This window comes from Engystomops pustulosus, chromosome 8 (assembly GCF_040894005.1).
Source record: "Engystomops pustulosus chromosome 8, aEngPut4.maternal, whole genome shotgun sequence".
Taxonomy (NCBI): Eukaryota; Metazoa; Chordata; class Amphibia; order Anura; family Leptodactylidae; genus Engystomops; species Engystomops pustulosus.
The window spans coordinates 7,266,051-7,282,259 of NC_092418.1; the positions used below are offsets into that span (position 1 = coordinate 7,266,051).

The 16,209-nt window shown below is 49.2% G+C and overlaps 3 protein-coding genes across 3 annotated transcripts in view; 1 reads left to right on the forward strand and 2 right to left on the reverse strand.

The window, feature by feature from the left end:
* LOC140074494 (NACHT, LRR and PYD domains-containing protein 1b allele 3-like) overlaps positions 1 to 1,397 on the reverse strand; it is a 30,725-nt gene extending 29,328 nt beyond the window's left edge. Inside the window, exon 1 of the mRNA XM_072119452.1 lies at positions 1,320 to 1,397. The gene's annotated coding sequence lies outside the window, so the exon portion shown is untranslated. The remainder of the gene's footprint in view (positions 1 to 1,319) is intronic.
* A 4,545-nt stretch (positions 1,398 to 5,942) lies between these two features.
* On the reverse strand, positions 5,943 to 6,773 carry UBE2T (ubiquitin conjugating enzyme E2 T). Its single transcript, XM_072119454.1, has one exon. It carries the CDS (start codon positions 6,726 to 6,728, stop codon positions 6,213 to 6,215), a length of 516 nt encoding a protein of 171 aa, XP_071975555.1. The 5' UTR covers positions 6,729 to 6,773; the 3' UTR covers positions 5,943 to 6,212.
* A 105-nt stretch (positions 6,774 to 6,878) lies between these two features.
* The window catches only part of TRIM72 (tripartite motif containing 72), a 41,891-nt gene continuing 32,560 nt past the window's right edge, over positions 6,879 to 16,209 (forward strand). Inside the window, exon 1 of the mRNA XM_072119450.1 lies at positions 6,879 to 6,957. The gene's annotated coding sequence lies outside the window, so the exon portion shown is untranslated. The remainder of the gene's footprint in view (positions 6,958 to 16,209) is intronic.

Below are 16,209 nucleotides of genomic sequence, written 5' to 3' on the forward strand. Positions count from 1 at the left end.
GGACCCTCCGTCCAGCAGGTAAGACATCACCCTGCGATCGCATCACCGGGGTGTCGGTAGGGATATTCCAGTCTTGTTCCCCTCACAGTACATGAAATGAGGTGAGTAGATTGAGAATTATGGCTGCCATAGATCCGCGTTTTCAAGAACTATATGTATATAGCGACAAGTTCTGTATTTTATGATCACGCGTCATTACCTTTCAAATTCTTAACAAAAACAAAATAATAAATGAAGTTGGGAAATATTAAACATTTTGGGGAGTATATTGTCTAAATTTGTTGTTTTTTAATCACTTCAGAGATCTGATGAATGACTTGTCACACATTCTCTTATGGCTGCACTCCCCCGATTATATACCTAATGTTCCCTTATCTTCCTCCATATAGTGTCCTAATAAAGGGGCAGGGTTTTTTCAAAACACCTCTTCCATTAGACTGGTCTCTACATGCAAGTGCATCTTTGACGCCTATGAGAGTACAGGCTGTCCCCTACTTAAGAACACCCAACTTACATACGACCCCTAGTTACAAACGGACCTCTGGATGTTGGTAATTTATTGTACTTTAGTCATAGGCTACAATAATCAGCTGTAACAGTTATCACAGGTGTCTGTAATGAAGCTTTATTGTTAATCCTGGTTCTTATGACAACCCAACATTTTTAAAATCCAATTGTCACAGAGACCAAAAAAAATGTTGGCTGGGGTTACAATTATAAAACATATAGTTCCGACTTGCATACAAATTCAACTTAAGAACAAACCTATCTTGTATGTAACCCGGGGACTGCCTGTATCAGCCTTTCCCCGTTCTCACCATGTATATATTATACAGCTTCTCCTCTCTCTCTCTCACTGCTCCAGTCTGTCCTCATGACGTCTCCCACTGTGTCTCTTATCACAGTCTAATTTCACTGACAGATACAGGAAGAGGGGAGGAGGAGGTGGTATCAGGAGGAGTCATAATCTCCTGTTACAGCTTCTCCTATTCAGCAGAGCCAAGACAAGTGGTAAGAGTCTGCACACAACACACAATAAGTAGCAGGACTGCTCATCACTTAATAGTCAGGGATTATCCACGAGGCAGTAAGGGCAACGTATGTAAAAGAGTGGCCAACCCCTTTAAGAAGCTTCCATAATCAGTGCATGACCAGAATATTATTCTCCATAGATGATAGTTCAGAAACTTCACAGGTTTTGAAACTGGCGTTGGGATAACCCGAGAAGAGCTCATTACAATAATTCAAGTACGGGAACTCAACAAGAAACATCTAGAAAAGATTCATTCTTATATATAAGCTTCTTTACATTTATTTACCTGTAACAACCATCTCACGGGAATAGAGGTCGTTTGCGTTTCATCACTTGGATCCGTAACTGGAGTCTCCTGAAAATGAGCTGTACTGACAAACATTTTAAGATTAGTGGATACAGGCAGTCCCCGGGTTACGTACATGATGGGTTCTGCAGGTTTGTTCTTAAGTTGAATTTGTATGCAAGTCGGAACTGTATGCTTTATTATTGTAACTCCAGCCAAATTTTTTGGGTCTCCATGACTATTGGATTTTAAAAATGTTGGGTTGTCATAAGAACCAGGAGTAACAATAAATCTTAATTGCAGACACTTGTGATAACTGTTATAGCTGTTTATTGTAGCCTGGGGCTAAAGTACAGGAAATTACCAAAATCCATTGGTCTTTTTGTAACTAGGGGTCGTCTGTAAGTCAGGTGTTCTTAAGTAGGGGACCGCCTGTACTTGTGCAAGCAGCTGGAAACAGTAATAACAACCGAAGGACAGAAAAGTGGAAACAGATAATAGTAGCCCCAAAAGCGGACTTTGTGTTGGACCAGGTGAGACCTGGAGCCTGGGTCCAAGACTCAGAACCAGGTAATACCAGGGACAGTATATTTGAGCAGGCACAATCACACCCCAGAAATAACGACTTGGAATCGGCTGATGACAGCAGGACATTACATGCCAGCTTCTGCTATGTGCTACTGGACAGAGTGTCAGAACAGGAGCCACGGGTCATCACAGAGACAAGCAAAGCCAGGAATCATCGCCATGTCCAAGGGCACAGGATAAGACCCAACAGCTAGTAGCGAGAGGTGAAACACAAAGCAGGACAGGACTATCCCCCAAAGAATACAAGACCCTCAAGCAATGGCTCAAGGTACTAACTTAAAATCACAAGCAGCTGCAAGAGGTTGCAAACCATAAAAGGGGCACAGGAGGGGTTAATAATTCATTAGCTGCTACAGGGTGGTGGTGGTGGTGTAATCTACCATAGCAGAGGCAAGGCAGGTTAATCAGTCTACTCTAGTAGATGGACTGCATTCACACCCCTTAACCCCTTAAGAACGGAGGGTTTTTTTCTCCACCTTCAAAAATTCACAACTTTTTCATTTTCCATGTACGGAGATGTGTGAGGGGCTTATTTTGTAATAAATTTGACTTCTCTGTGATGTTATTTAATATTCCAGGCCGCGTGCTGGGAAGCGGGGAAAAAAAATAATCCAAAATGTGGGAAAATTGGAAAATAAATGCATTTGCGTCATGCTCATAGGATTTTCACGCTGAGCTCCACATAACACGTCTGCTTTATTCTTGGGTTCAGTACAATCACGGGGGATAAAACAAAACAAAAAAATGTATCCAAGTTTTATTGTGTTTTAATACATTTTCAAAAATTAAACGAACGTGTGCGAAAAAATTATTTCGCCATCTTCTGACGCTAATAACTTTTTCATACGTGGTGCACGGAGAAGTGTGAGGTGTCCTTTTTTTTTGCGGAATCAGCCAACGTTTTCCTTGCTACCATTTTGATCACTTTTTATTACTTGTCACGTTTCAAACATTTGAGCGCTATGGTACATTGTACGGTTCACCACCGGCAATAATCTTTTTTTTTATATTTTATAGATCGGGCATTTTGGGACGTGGCAATACCTTTTGTATCTGTGATTTTTACTGTTTATTTTGTTTTATATCAGTTTTAGGGAAAGGGGGGGGGGGTGATTTGAAATTTGAATATTCTATACATTTTTTTAAACAAAAGCCTCGGGTCTGGCGTAGTGTCTATACAGGTGGGTCTGTCCTGTTGTATCTTATAAGAGAAAAGAAAACCTGGTCCTTATAGAATCTGTAGCAAGTCTCATAAGGAATCATACATGACATGTCTTCTAGTTCTGAAGTTCTGATGTGCTCATCTGTTCCCCTCATCTAATAATGTTCTGCCAACCTTATGCCCACCTATAGCCGCCTGTCACTCAGTATCATCTGCCTTTACCATGACCTTATATCTGTAGTGTGGTTCCACCTACTCCAGAGTCTTGGGTCTATGCTACCCTACTATAGTCACCCTACTATACCATGATCTTCTCATGTTTTATTCACAATTATATCTGGTTGGCAGATGGTTGTAGGTCACCTAAATACTTTCCCTGCTTTACCCAAACTTTGGCTTGTGTCAATCAAGTACCATTACAGGAGGACAACTATACAGGACCTCAAGTCAAACTGCACTCCTAAATTCTGCCTTTAAAAAGTAAAACAAAAAAAACAATTTGCAGCATACTGAAATTTTTTTTGTGCATATTTATACCACTTGCTGAGTTGGGAGGTAGGTGTGCATGTGAGCCATTTCTATAGACTGCCCTTGTACATGGAGTCCCATCTCTCCTATTACAGCCGGGCTGGCTTAGCGTGGGAGATGACACGGCCCCTTTCACTGTATTTTGTTATCTGCGTTCTGGTTACTGGCAACAACTTAAGCAGAAGCAAAAAAAAATGAAAGACAAGCGAGGAAATCTAACCGGTGAATTACAGGATATTTTTTTTTACCCTTTTAGAAAAGTGGATCAGCCAAACAATCCCTATAAATCACACTGCTCTAAAATCAGAAGCTGTAATAATAAAGCTGCAACATATTGGGCTAAACTAATAAAGAAATTTGCACAATTTTCTCAACACATTAAAAACAATCAAATCTGATTTAGATGGAGAAGCGTCCTGCTCCTTCTCACCCCAGTCCAATGCCCAGGTATAATGACATCTCCTCGTTCATTGTGACCACCGAGATGATCCTAGTCCTGCACATGGGACACCAGCATCTGGCTCAGTGGTCACGTGTACCACAAAGGTGACACAACTTCTAGTTCCAACCAGACAAAAAGCCCTGGTACTGTACGTGGAGAGATCTCTACAATGGAGATTTATTTTGTCTCATACTGGAACATATTTGTGGAATTCAGAATCCAGGATAGGATAGTAGACCATTTCCATGTGGATCTCATATACAGACAGTTCCCGACTTACAGACAACCCCTAGTTACAAAAGGCCCTCGGAATGTTGGTTATTTAGTGTACTTTAGCCCTAGGTTACAAGTGTCAGCTAGAACAGTTAATGAAACATTATTGTTATTCTGGTTCTTTGGACAACCCAACAAAATTTTTTTGACTACTACAATTATAAAATATAAAGTTGCGACTAGCATATAAACTCAACTCAAGAACAAACCTACATAACATTTCCTGTACTGGAGTCTGGAATTATCTTTGTTATAACTTTGAACCTTTACAATTTGCCAAATAAATAGTTTAGGCGCTTGAGGTGTGTAATTATTCCTTAGTTGCCTGCCTCTACTCCAGGCAGAGAGCTGGTGACGTCACCCGGCTCATCCTGCGATTGTGTGGTAGCATCTTCTTGCATGGACAGGATTTGCCGAAAGCCGGGTGATACAATTTAGATTTTTAGCAAATTACCGGGATTCAAGGATATAAGAAACAGTTCTGGACTGCAAGAGAGGAGACAAAACATAAGGCTTAATTCACATGTGAACAAACAGGAGCTGTAAGCACTCCTCGCTATCCATAGGGAGCTCTGACTGCACAGGAATAGGACTTGCCCTAACCTTTGTGGTGCGTCCGAGCATAATGCACCTCTATTGTGGTATTGAGCTAGTTGCCGCTTTTGTGGCTAGCTCATGGATTCTATATAGTAGTGATATATTGATGACAAGATTCGGCTCTCTTCAGTGGGCTGATAGCTCAATTAACCACTTTCCCTTTAACATGATAAAACTGATTAAGAGTGGGGCCACTGACTGGCCCGAGGCTCCCTATAATATATCTAATAGGAAGCCGTTCAGGAGCCGGCTCTTCTTAGTGAGGAGAACCTAATGATCCCGCTCACTAGGAAGACACAGACTTCTCATCACAACTATTTATGGAAGTGTGAATGGAGCCAACATCAGGATTCAGATGGGAGATTTCCACAAACTATTTAGCTTTATATGGAAAAAAGTCTGAGTCACACCACAAGCTGTAACCCACAGATCACGGGCTGCGGCTTTAGCTTGTTACTTTCCTTAAGCAAGTCTCCCAATGTTGTCATAACATACAACCAAATGTTAATCACTACATCCCTGCAAAACACACATCTTACCGCTGCGTAGTGTGAACACAGACTTAGGATGGGTATACACTGAGCGCACCCATCGACATATACCAGCAGGCAGGGGGCATAGGTGTTGCCTGTCTACGACGCATCCATTGAATGACAGGATGGAAAGACATAGCAAGCTGCATCTTTCCAACCTGCGTATACGTTGCTCAGCAGAAGGGACTGTGACATCATAGGTGAGAGACCTCATACACTGGTGGCCGCCATTGTTGACACCTCCCCAGTCATTCAGGGTAAAGGACAAGTCACAGGGCCGCAGGACCTGTCCTTACAACGTATAGCAAAAAGCCTGATATGAACCCAACCTAATGAAGAGGACCCTGTAGCTACGTGACCTTAAGTAATCCTACAGGAAACCCGTTCTGTGGGAATATATTACATACTTTATTAACAGAAAGCAACCATTACTGCCGCCCAGTGGCCAACGAGGAGAATGCGCATAGACAGATCCCTGCAGCTGTCCTATGATGTCATCCGCACCACAGACCTTTGCAGCTGTCCTTTGAGGTCATCACAACACTATTTGGGAAGGAGTCTGCACCTGTCCTATGATGGAGCTGTTCCCTGACGTCAAATACACACTGCTCATAAAGGAAACTGCAGTCATTGTGTGACGTCACTCTTCAGAGAGGAGTCGGCACCTGTCCTATGACGTCATCGGCTCCACATACAGGGTGGCTGCGGCTGTCCAGTGACGTCAGAGTCACGCCGTTCAGGAAGGAGGCAGGTGGTGCCCCGTGACGTCACTATGCCCGCGTCTTCTTGGCGCCGGGCTCGGGCTCCTCCGTGCTGCGCCTCTTGTCGGCGCGGGCGTGCCTCTCCGTCCAGCTGCGGGCGTTGGCCGTGTACACGGACCTGTGGTACTTGTACTCCCGGGCGATGTCGGCCATGAGCGGGTCCTCGGGGTTGGGCTCGCTCATCAGCAGCTGGATGGAGGTGAGCACGGAGCTCAGGCTCAGCGCCGGCCTCCAGGCGCCCTTAGGCGGCGGCTTCAGGATGTCCAGGCAGATCCGGCCCGCGGTGTCGATGTTCGGGTGGTAAATGGGGGTCAGGAAGTGCACCCGCGGCGGCTCGAAGGGATAGCGCTCCGGCACGGCGATCTCCAGGCTGAACACGCCGCCCTCATAGGGGGAGCCCGGGCCGCCCACCACCTGCGCCCGCAGCTCGTCCATCCTATCGCCCGCCTGCCAGCAGCTCACCCCGGCCGGGGGCTCCGTGCTGAGGAGCTGCAGCTCCCGCGTCAGCCGCGACTGTCTCTGCATCTCACAAGATGGCGGCTGCTGCTGAGGAGAAACTGGCGCCTCTCAAAAAGCCCGCCAAGCGCACCACGTGACCGACCTGAGGCGGCGGCCAGCGGGTCACGTGACTGCCACCACTCGGGCGGGAAAAGCTGTGGCGGGATAGATTCTCCTGACTGAACCCTGAGGTGCCATGTTATCGTCCATGGTGGTCTCAGGGGTAAATATTAGCACACTTACATGGTAGTATACAGTAAGTATATGGATATTGTGTGAAACCTTTCATTAGCTGAAATGAAAAAGCAAAAGTTAGTGAAGTAAGAAAATTCTGTAACCCCTTCATGACTGTGCAGGACAAGTTTTGCAGTTCTGTTCCTGCACCTTGAGGTGACTATGTCATAGTGAGCAGGTAATTACTTCACCTTCATGTACAGTCACATCATGGTCATGGTACAAGCTGAGCCCTCTAATCATAGCGGTCCCGGCTGTAGGAAGTGAGTTATGGAGGGTTGATTTCCTTCGATTTTGGATTTGCAGGAGCCCCCTGAAGGTATCGATTAGGTGCTGGAGCTGGTGCTCTTATTCTCAAACTTTTTCCGCTAGGTTGTAGCTAATACACGCACGCAACCCCCGCTGCACGCAATCGCACAAGAAGTGAACGTCGACCAGTTGTCACCTACCACTTAGAGTAGACTCGGTAATTATGTAGGGACAACTGGAAAAGAGGTTCAGTGTTAGGGCTCACTCTCCTTGTCTGTCCTACCAGGCCGATCCCCAGTTTTAAGGCAACTGCAGAGTTGAAAACTGCTAAGAAAAACTAATCATGAGTTGTGCAGAAACAACATTGCTCTTTGGGGCTCATTTACTTACCCAGTCCTGTCCCGATCCAGCAGCGCATTCTCCGACGAGGATTAAGGGTCTTCCGGCGATTCACTAAGGTCGTGCGCCCGATGTCCACCAGGTGTCGCTGGTCCGCCGGAGTTCACTAGCCTATTCCTGGTGCATGTAAGTGTGTGTCAAGCGACACTTTAAAAAAAAAAAAAAATAGAGCGATTTTCCTGAATCCCTCAGGTTTTCCGACTACCACGCCCCTGTTTTTCGTCGCATGCAAGCCGGCACCGATGCATCACAATGTGACAAAACCTGGGGCAATTCGATGCGAAACGGTAGAATTCGGAAAACCGACAGAAAAACGTGATTCGGACCCCTGGTAAATGTGCCCCTTTATGTGCACTCACCGGACTTCACTCATTTCTGCAAAGTTTGTTGAATGGTGACATACACAGTCAACCTGGCCCTGTCTCAAATCTTTATGGAGAAGTGGCAGATGCTTCGAAGAAACTTACAGATATATCGCAGCAAAGACCCATCGCTAATACCCGGGTGTTAACCTTTCCTTTACCACCAGCAAAGTCGCCAACGGCACTGAAAGCATGGCGCCGCCATGTTACCTGTGATCGTCGCTCCCCCGAACGTCATCGGGGGAGAGGGGGCGGCGATCGGTTGCCATGTTAGCATCGGGTCTTCGTCTGACCCTCGGCTGAATGGCTACTGCCTATCCAGCAGCTCATTGTAATGTATGCTGAGCAGAAATGCCATATACTGCGATACTGTTGTATTGCAGTATATGGTAGGAATGATCTGACCATCTAGGGTTAATGAACCCTAGATGGTCTAAGAAATAGTGAAAAAAAGAAAAAAAAAGTTTAAAAAATTTAAAAAATAATAAAATATTAAAAGTTCAAATCACTCCCCTTTCCCTAGAACTGATATAAAACCTAATAAACAGTAAAAATCACAGACACATTGTTAGGATCAGTGGATCCTCTGGACCACCGCGGGAGATGTAACTAGCCAACACCCGGAACCGGAGCCTAGCGGCACCTGGTATTCACCAGAGCCCGCCGCAAAGCGGGTTGGACTTGCTGCGGCAGGATACCACTAGGTCGTTCCCAGGTGTGACTAGCCCACGGTGGCAGCCGAGGTCGAGGTACCTTAGCGGATGACAAACTCGTAGACAGGTCCAGGCACAGGGTCAGGGCAGGCGGCAGAGATGCAACGTCAGGTCCAAGTCCGGGGTCAGCAACAGGAGGTCCAGGCAGGTGGGAACGGGAACACAGCAACACGGAGGAACTCGGGTAACACAGGACACAGGAGCGGGAACACACAGGAATACACGGGAACGCAGGAATACACAGGAACGCAGGAATACACAGGAACGCAGGAATAATCGCTAGGAAGCTTTCTCTAAGGCTATGAGGCACAAAGATCCGGCAGGGGACACAGGAAGAGGCAGGATTCTTAAAGGTGAGGTTCAGCCAGTGCACCAATTAGCGGTGCGCTGGCCCTTTAAATTTTCGGCAGGAGCCGCGCGCGCGCCCTAGGAGGCGGGGACGCGCGCGCACGGCAGTCCGGGGAAGAGCAGGAGCCGGGAGAGGTGAGTTCAATGACCGGCCTGCAGCGGGGGCAAACGGGGGTGCACGGATGCGCCCGCGATCCGAGACAGGGATCGCGGGAGCACCCGTGACAGTACCCCCCCCCTTCGGCCTCCCTCTCTTCTTGGGCCTGAAAAAACGTTGGAGCAGGCTCTTGTCCAAGATGTTATCCTCTGGCTCCCAAGATCTCTCCTCAGGACCAAATCCCTTCCAGTCTACCAGAAACAACCGCCTACCTCTCACTGTCTTCGTATCCAGGATCTCCTTCACCTCGAAGACATCAGTAGAGTCCGCTTGTGGAGCCGGAGGGAGAGGAACTTGTTGGGTGAAGCGGTTTAAGACGACTGGCTTGAGGAGGGAAACGTGGAAGGAGTTGGGTATGCGCATGCTAGGAGGCAGCCGCAATTTGCAGGCTACCGGGTTGATGCGACTGAGGATTTCAAATGGACCCAAGAACCGGGGTCCCAATTTGTAGCCAGGGATCTTCAGTCGGACGTACCTTGAGGATAACCAGACCCTGTCACCAGGAGCTAAGACAGGAAAAGGCCGACGTTTCTTGTCCGCTTGATGCTTGGTCTTGGCAGAGGTTTGGAGCAATGAGGTACGGACTTGTTCCCAGATGGCTTTTAGATCCTGTACCAAGTCCTCCACAGCAGGAACATCTGCAGACACAGGTAACGGAAGAGGAGGCCGTGGGTGCAGTCCGTAATTAATAAAGAAGGGAGCAGAACCAGCAGAAGTGGAGTCCAGGGAATTGTAGGAAAACTCCGCCCATGGTAAAAGAGAAGCCCAGTCATCTTGACGAGCGGACACAAAGTGGCGGAGATAGCATCCCAAAGTCTGATTCACCCTCTCTACTTGGCCGTTGGACTGAGGATGATAGGCAGAGGAAAAGTCCAATTTCACTTGCAGCTGATTGCACAGAGATCTCCAGAACTTGGACACGAACTGAACACCTCGATCAGAAACGATGTGCCGGGGAAGGCCATGAAGCCGGAAGATGTGCTGGAAGAAGAGACTGGCAAGACGTGGGGCTGAAGGCAAACCTGGTAGAGGGACAAAATGGGACATCTTAGAGAAGCGGTCTGTTACCACCCAGATAACGGTATTGCCAGATGATGGCGGCAGATCAGTAATGAAGTCCATAGCCACGTGAGACCACGGGCAGGTAGGCACGGGTAACGGCAACAGAAGACCAGCTGGTTTTTGTCGTGAGGGCTTATTGCGAGCACAAGAGGCACAAGACCGCACAAAATCCCGAACGTCCTTGACCAAATCAGGCCACCAATAGAAACGGGAAATCAGGGCCACAGAGCGCTGCACCCCAGGGTGCCCAGCCACTCGAGAAGAATGTCCCCAGGTCAGGATCCTCTTTCGAAGTCCAGGTCGTACATAAGTCTTGCCGGGAGGTAATTGCCGAAGGTCCACCGGCGCTGCCAGCACAAGCCGCTCTGGAGGAATGATGTGTCTCGGAGCATAGTCCCCCCCCATAACATCGGAAGCACGTGACAGGGCGTCAGCCTTGATGTTTTTCTCAGCTGGGCGAAAATGGATCTGGAAGTCAAAACGGGAAAAGAATAAGGACCACCGGGCTTGACGTGGGTTCAACCGTTGAGCTGTCTGCAGGTACTGGAGGTTTTTGTGGTCCGTGAAAATGCTGACTGGAAATCGGGCTCCCTCCAGCAGATGACGCCACTCTTCCAAAGCCAGCTTGATGGCTAGAAGCTCCCGATCTCCAATGGAATAATTTCTCTCCGCGGAGGAGAAGGTTTTGGAGAAGAAACCACAAGTGAGTGTTCGTCCCCTGGGACCCTTCTGGGTAAGGACTGCCCCAGCACCCACAGAGGAGGCATCAACCTCCACCAGGAACGGCTTTTCAGTATCCGGTCGGGTAAGGACTGAAGCGGAGGAAAAAGCAGTTTTTAATTTCGTGAAGGCTTCTTCTGCTGCTGGTGGCCAGACACGGGGATTAGCACCCTTTTTCGTAAGCGCCACCATCGGCGCGACCAAAGATGAGAAGTGTGGGATAAATTGCCTATAATAGTTAGCAAAGCCCAGAAATCTTTGTATAGCTCGCAGTCCCACTGGGCGTGGCCACTGAAGAACCGCAGATAACTTGGCAGGATCCATCTGCAAACCCCTATCAGAAATTATGTAGCCGAGGAATGGAAGGCTCCTCTGATGAAAGTGGCACTTCTCCAACTTGGCATAGAGGTGGTTTGTCCTGAGGCGGCTGAGAACCTCCCGTACATGGGACTGGTGGGACTCCAGATTGGCAGAATACACAAGGATGTCGTCCAGGTACACCACGACACAACTGTACAATAAGTCCCGGAAAATATCATTTACAAACTCCTGGAAAACGGCTGGCGCATTACAAAGTCCGAAGGGCATAACTAAATATTCAAAATGCCCATCACGGGTGTTAAAGGCAGTCTTCCACTCGTCACCCTTCCTGATGCGGATGAGGTTGTAGGCCCCACGAAGATCCAATTTGGAAAAAATTCTTGCACCCCGCAGACGATCAAATAGCTCCGTGATGAGCGGCAGAGGATAGCGGTTCTTAACGGTGACCTTGTTAAGACCGCGATAGTCTATACAGGGGCGGAGAGAGCCATCCTTTTTTGTGACAAAAAAGAAACCAGCGCCAGCTGGCGAGGAGGATTTTCGGATGAAACCTCTTTGCAGATTTTCCTTAACATATTCCGACATAGCGGCTGTCTCAGGAACCGAGAGCGGATACACCCGACCCCGTGGTGGAGAAGATCCAGGCAGCAGATCAATGGGGCAATCATAGGGACGATGTGGAGGAAGGATCTCGGCTTGCTTTTTAGAAAACACGTCTGCAAAGTCCCGGTACGGAGCTGGAAGTCCCTCCAGAGGCTTGGGAGACAAGGTAGCAGTCCTGACAGGAAGCGGATGTGGAACCGTCATGCAGCGTGAGGGGCAATCCGGACCCCAACGGAGAATTTCCCCAGAAGACCAGTCCAGAACAGGGGCATGATGCTGCAACCAGGGGAGACCCAGCAGGAGAGTGGAAGTGCACTGTGGCAGCACAAAAAAGGAGAGTCTCTCTTTATGCAATGCACCAACTTGAAGGAGCAGGGGTTCAGTGCGAAACCAGATAGGCACGGAGAGAATCTGGCCACTGACTGAGGCAATGGACAAGGGCTTCTCAAGACGAACCACCGGGAAGTGATGCAGGGCGACCAGTGCAGCATCTACAAAGTTCGCTGTGGAGCCCGAATCCAGGAAAGCAGAAACCTGGACCGGAGTACCGGTGCCAATGCTGAGGAGTACAGGGAGAATCAAGCGTGGAGAAGCTTTATTCACACCTAGGGACGCTTCTCCAGAGAAGCCTAGGTGCTGGCGTTTCCCGGGCGTTGGGGACGTACAGGGCAAGTCCCGACGAAGTGCTGTGGGCTGGCACAATACATGCACAAGTTCTCCTGACGTTGTCTGGAACGCTCTTGTAGAGTGAGCCGGGTTCGGTCAACCTGCATGGGTTCCTCAACAGAAGATTCAGGCGAGACCTGGAGCGGCCTTTGGAAGACTGGCGCCAGGCGAGGAATGCGTCTAACACGGCCTAGGGGATACTCGGAGCGTAGTTCCTCAGCTCGCTCCTTAAACCGAACATCAATTCGAGTGGCCAAGGTGATGAGGTCACTCAGAGTAGATGGAAGATCCCGAGCTGCCAGTGCGTCCTTGACCTGCGCAGAGAGCCCTTTCTTAAATGTAGCGATGAGGGCTGCATCGTTCCAAGCAAGTTCAGAAGCCAGGGTGCGGAATTGAACTGCGTACTCTCCCACCGATGAGTTGCCCTGACGCAAGTTCAACAATGCAGACTCCGCAGAGGAGGCTCGTGCTGGTTCCTCGAAGACTGAGCGGAACTCTGACAGAAACGCAGTGAGGCTAGACACAACCGGGTCATCTCTGTCCCAAAGCGGAGTAGCCCAGGCCAGGGCTTTCCCGGAAAGAAGGCTGAGGACAAATGCCACCTTGGACCGCTCTGTGGCAAATTGCGACGGCATGAGTTCTATGTGCAAGGAGCACTGGGTTATGAAGCCCCTGCACATCTTGGGATCTCCATCATACTTGCCGGGCAAAGAGAGGCGTAGCCTGGGTTCAGCAGCAGGAAGATAAGCCGGGGTAGCAGGGGTCGCAGCGGCCGCTTCAGGAGACTGTTGCTGATGTTGGGTCGCAAGTAGTTGTTGTAGCATGGCGGTGACTTGCTCTAGCTGATTCCGCTGTGCTGCAATCTGCCGGGACTGGTGGATCACGATGGTGGCGAGATCAGGCTGACTGGGAGAAGGAGCCTCGGCGGGATCCATGGCCGGATCTTACTGTTAGGATCAGTGGATCCTCTGGACCACCGCGGGAGATGTAACTAGCCAACACCCGGAACCGGAGCCTAGCGGCACCTGGTATTCACCAGAGCCCGCCGCAAAGCGGGTTGGACTTGCTGCGGCAGGATACCACTAGGTCGTTCCCAGGTGTGACTAGCCCACGGTGGCAGCCGAGGTCGAGGTACCTTAGCGGATGACAAACTCGTAGACAGGTCCAGGCACAGGGTCAGGGCAGGCGGCAGAGATGCAACGTCAGGTCCAAGTCCGGGGTCAGCAACAGGAGGTCCAGGCAGGTGGGAACGGGAACACAGCAACACGGAGGAACTCGGGTAACACAGGACACAGGAGCGGGAACACACAGGAATACACGGGAACGCAGGAATACACAGGAACGCAGGAATACACAGGAACGCAGGAATAATCGCTAGGAAGCTTTCTCTAAGGCTATGAGGCACAAAGATCCGGCAGGGGACACAGGAAGAGGCAGGATTCTTAAAGGTGAGGTTCAGCCAGTGCACCAATTAGCGGTGCGCTGGCCCTTTAAATTTTCGGCAGGAGCCGCGCGCGCGCCCTAGGAGGCGGGGACGCGCGCGCACGGCAGTCCGGGGAAGAGCAGGAGCCGGGAGAGGTGAGTTCAATGACCGGCCTGCAGCGGGGGCAAACGGGGGTGCACGGATGCGCCCGCGATCCGAGACAGGGATCGCGGGAGCACCCGTGACACACATTAGGTATCGCCGCGTCCCAAAATGCCAGATCTATCAAAATATATAAACAGTTATAACCGGCAGTGACCTCCTAGACGAGAAATGGCACCCAAATGTCCAAAATTCGACTTTTACACCTTTTTACATGACATAAAAAATGATCAAAATGTCGCACAGTCCTCAAAATGGTAGCAATGAAAACGTTGGCTCATTTTGCAAAAAATGACCCCTCCCCCAGCTCCGTGCACCAAAGGGGTTAAATACGTCATGCCTCCAAAACCAATTCTCCATGCAAAGCCAGGAGAATTGGTTTTCTCCTGATATAACAGGCATCAAGTGGGTCATAGCTAACCAATTGAATCATTTTAACCAGTCTTTGAGTCCTATCCAGACACTTACTCGTAATCTCACACCTATAGAACATCTGTTCGCAGCATCTCTTCAGTTGATTTCTCATGACTGCTGTAAGGGATTTATTATCTAGGACTCAAAACGGTCCTTATCATTTGTAAGGTGACTTTCGATTGAACCCTTTATAGCCAAAAATGGCTCCCCAGTACTGGGACAAGAGCTAACACTCCAGTCTCTTAGAAAATGCAGAATCTCCCAGGTTATTAGTGCGCAGCTTCATATAAAAAACACATAAAATCATCATGAAAAGAGGATCAGTGTGCGGCACATTAGGGGAGTGCTGTATGCAGAGGATCAGTGTGGCACATTAGTGGAGTGCTGTATGCAGAGGACCAGTGTGGCACGTTAGTGGAGTGCTGCATGCAGAGGATCAGTGTGAGGCACGTTAGTGGAGTGCTGCATGCAGAGGATCAGTGTGCGGCTCGTTAGTGGAGTGCTGTATGCAGAGGATCAGTGCGGCACGTTAGTGGAGTGCTGTATGCAGAGGATCAGTGTGAGGCACGTTAGTGGAGTGCTGCATGCAGAGGATCAGTGTGCGGCTCGTTAGTGGAGTGCTGTATGCAGAGGACCAGTGTGGCACGTTAGTGGAGTGCTGCATGCAGAGGATCAGTGTGAGGCACGTTAGTGGAGTGCTGCATGCAGAGGATCAGTGTGCGGCTCGTTAGTGGAGTGCTGTATGCAGAGGATCAGTGCGGCACGTTAGTGGAGTGCTGTATGCAGAGGATCAGTATGCGGCACGTTATTGGAGTGCTGTATGCAGAGGATCAGTATGCGGCACGTTAGTGGAGTGCTGTATGCAGCGGATCAGTGTTTGGCACGTTAGTGGATTGCTGTATGCAGAGGATCAGTGTGTGGCACGTTAGTGGAGTGCTGTATGCAGAGGATCAGTGTGTGGCACGTTAGTGGAGTGCTGTATGCAGAGGATCAGTGTTTGGCACGTTAGTGGATTGCTGTATGCAGAGGATCAGTGTGTGGCACGTTAGTGGAGTGCTGTATGCAGAGGATCAGTGTGTGGCACGTTAGTGGAGTGCTGTATGCAGAGGATCAGTGCGGCACGTTAGTGGAGTGCTGTATGTAGAGGATCAGTATGTGGCACGTTAGTGGAGTGCTGTATGTAGAGGATCAGTATGCGGCACGTTAGTGGAGTGCTGTATGCAGAGGATCAGTGTGTGGCACGTTAGTGGATTGCTGTATGCAGAGGATAAGTGTGTGGCACGTTAGTGGAGTGCTGTATGTAGAGGATCAGTGTGCGGCACGTTAGTGGAGTGCTGTATGCAGAGGATCAGTGTGTGGCACGTTAGTGGAGTGCTGTATGCAGAGGATCAGTGTGTGGCACGTTAGTGGAGTGCTGTATGCAGAGGATCAGTGTGTGGCACGTTAGTGGAGTGCTGTATGTAGAGGATCAGTGTGTAGCACGTTAGTGGAGTGCTGTATGCAGAGGATCAGTGTGTGGCACGTTAGTGGATTGCTGTATGTAGAGGATCAGTGTGTGGCACGTTAGTGGAGTGCTGTATGTAGAGGATCAGTGTGCGGCACGTTAGTGGAGTGCTGTATGCAGAGGATCAGTGTGTGGCACGTTAGTGGAGTGCTGTATGCAGAGGATCAGTGT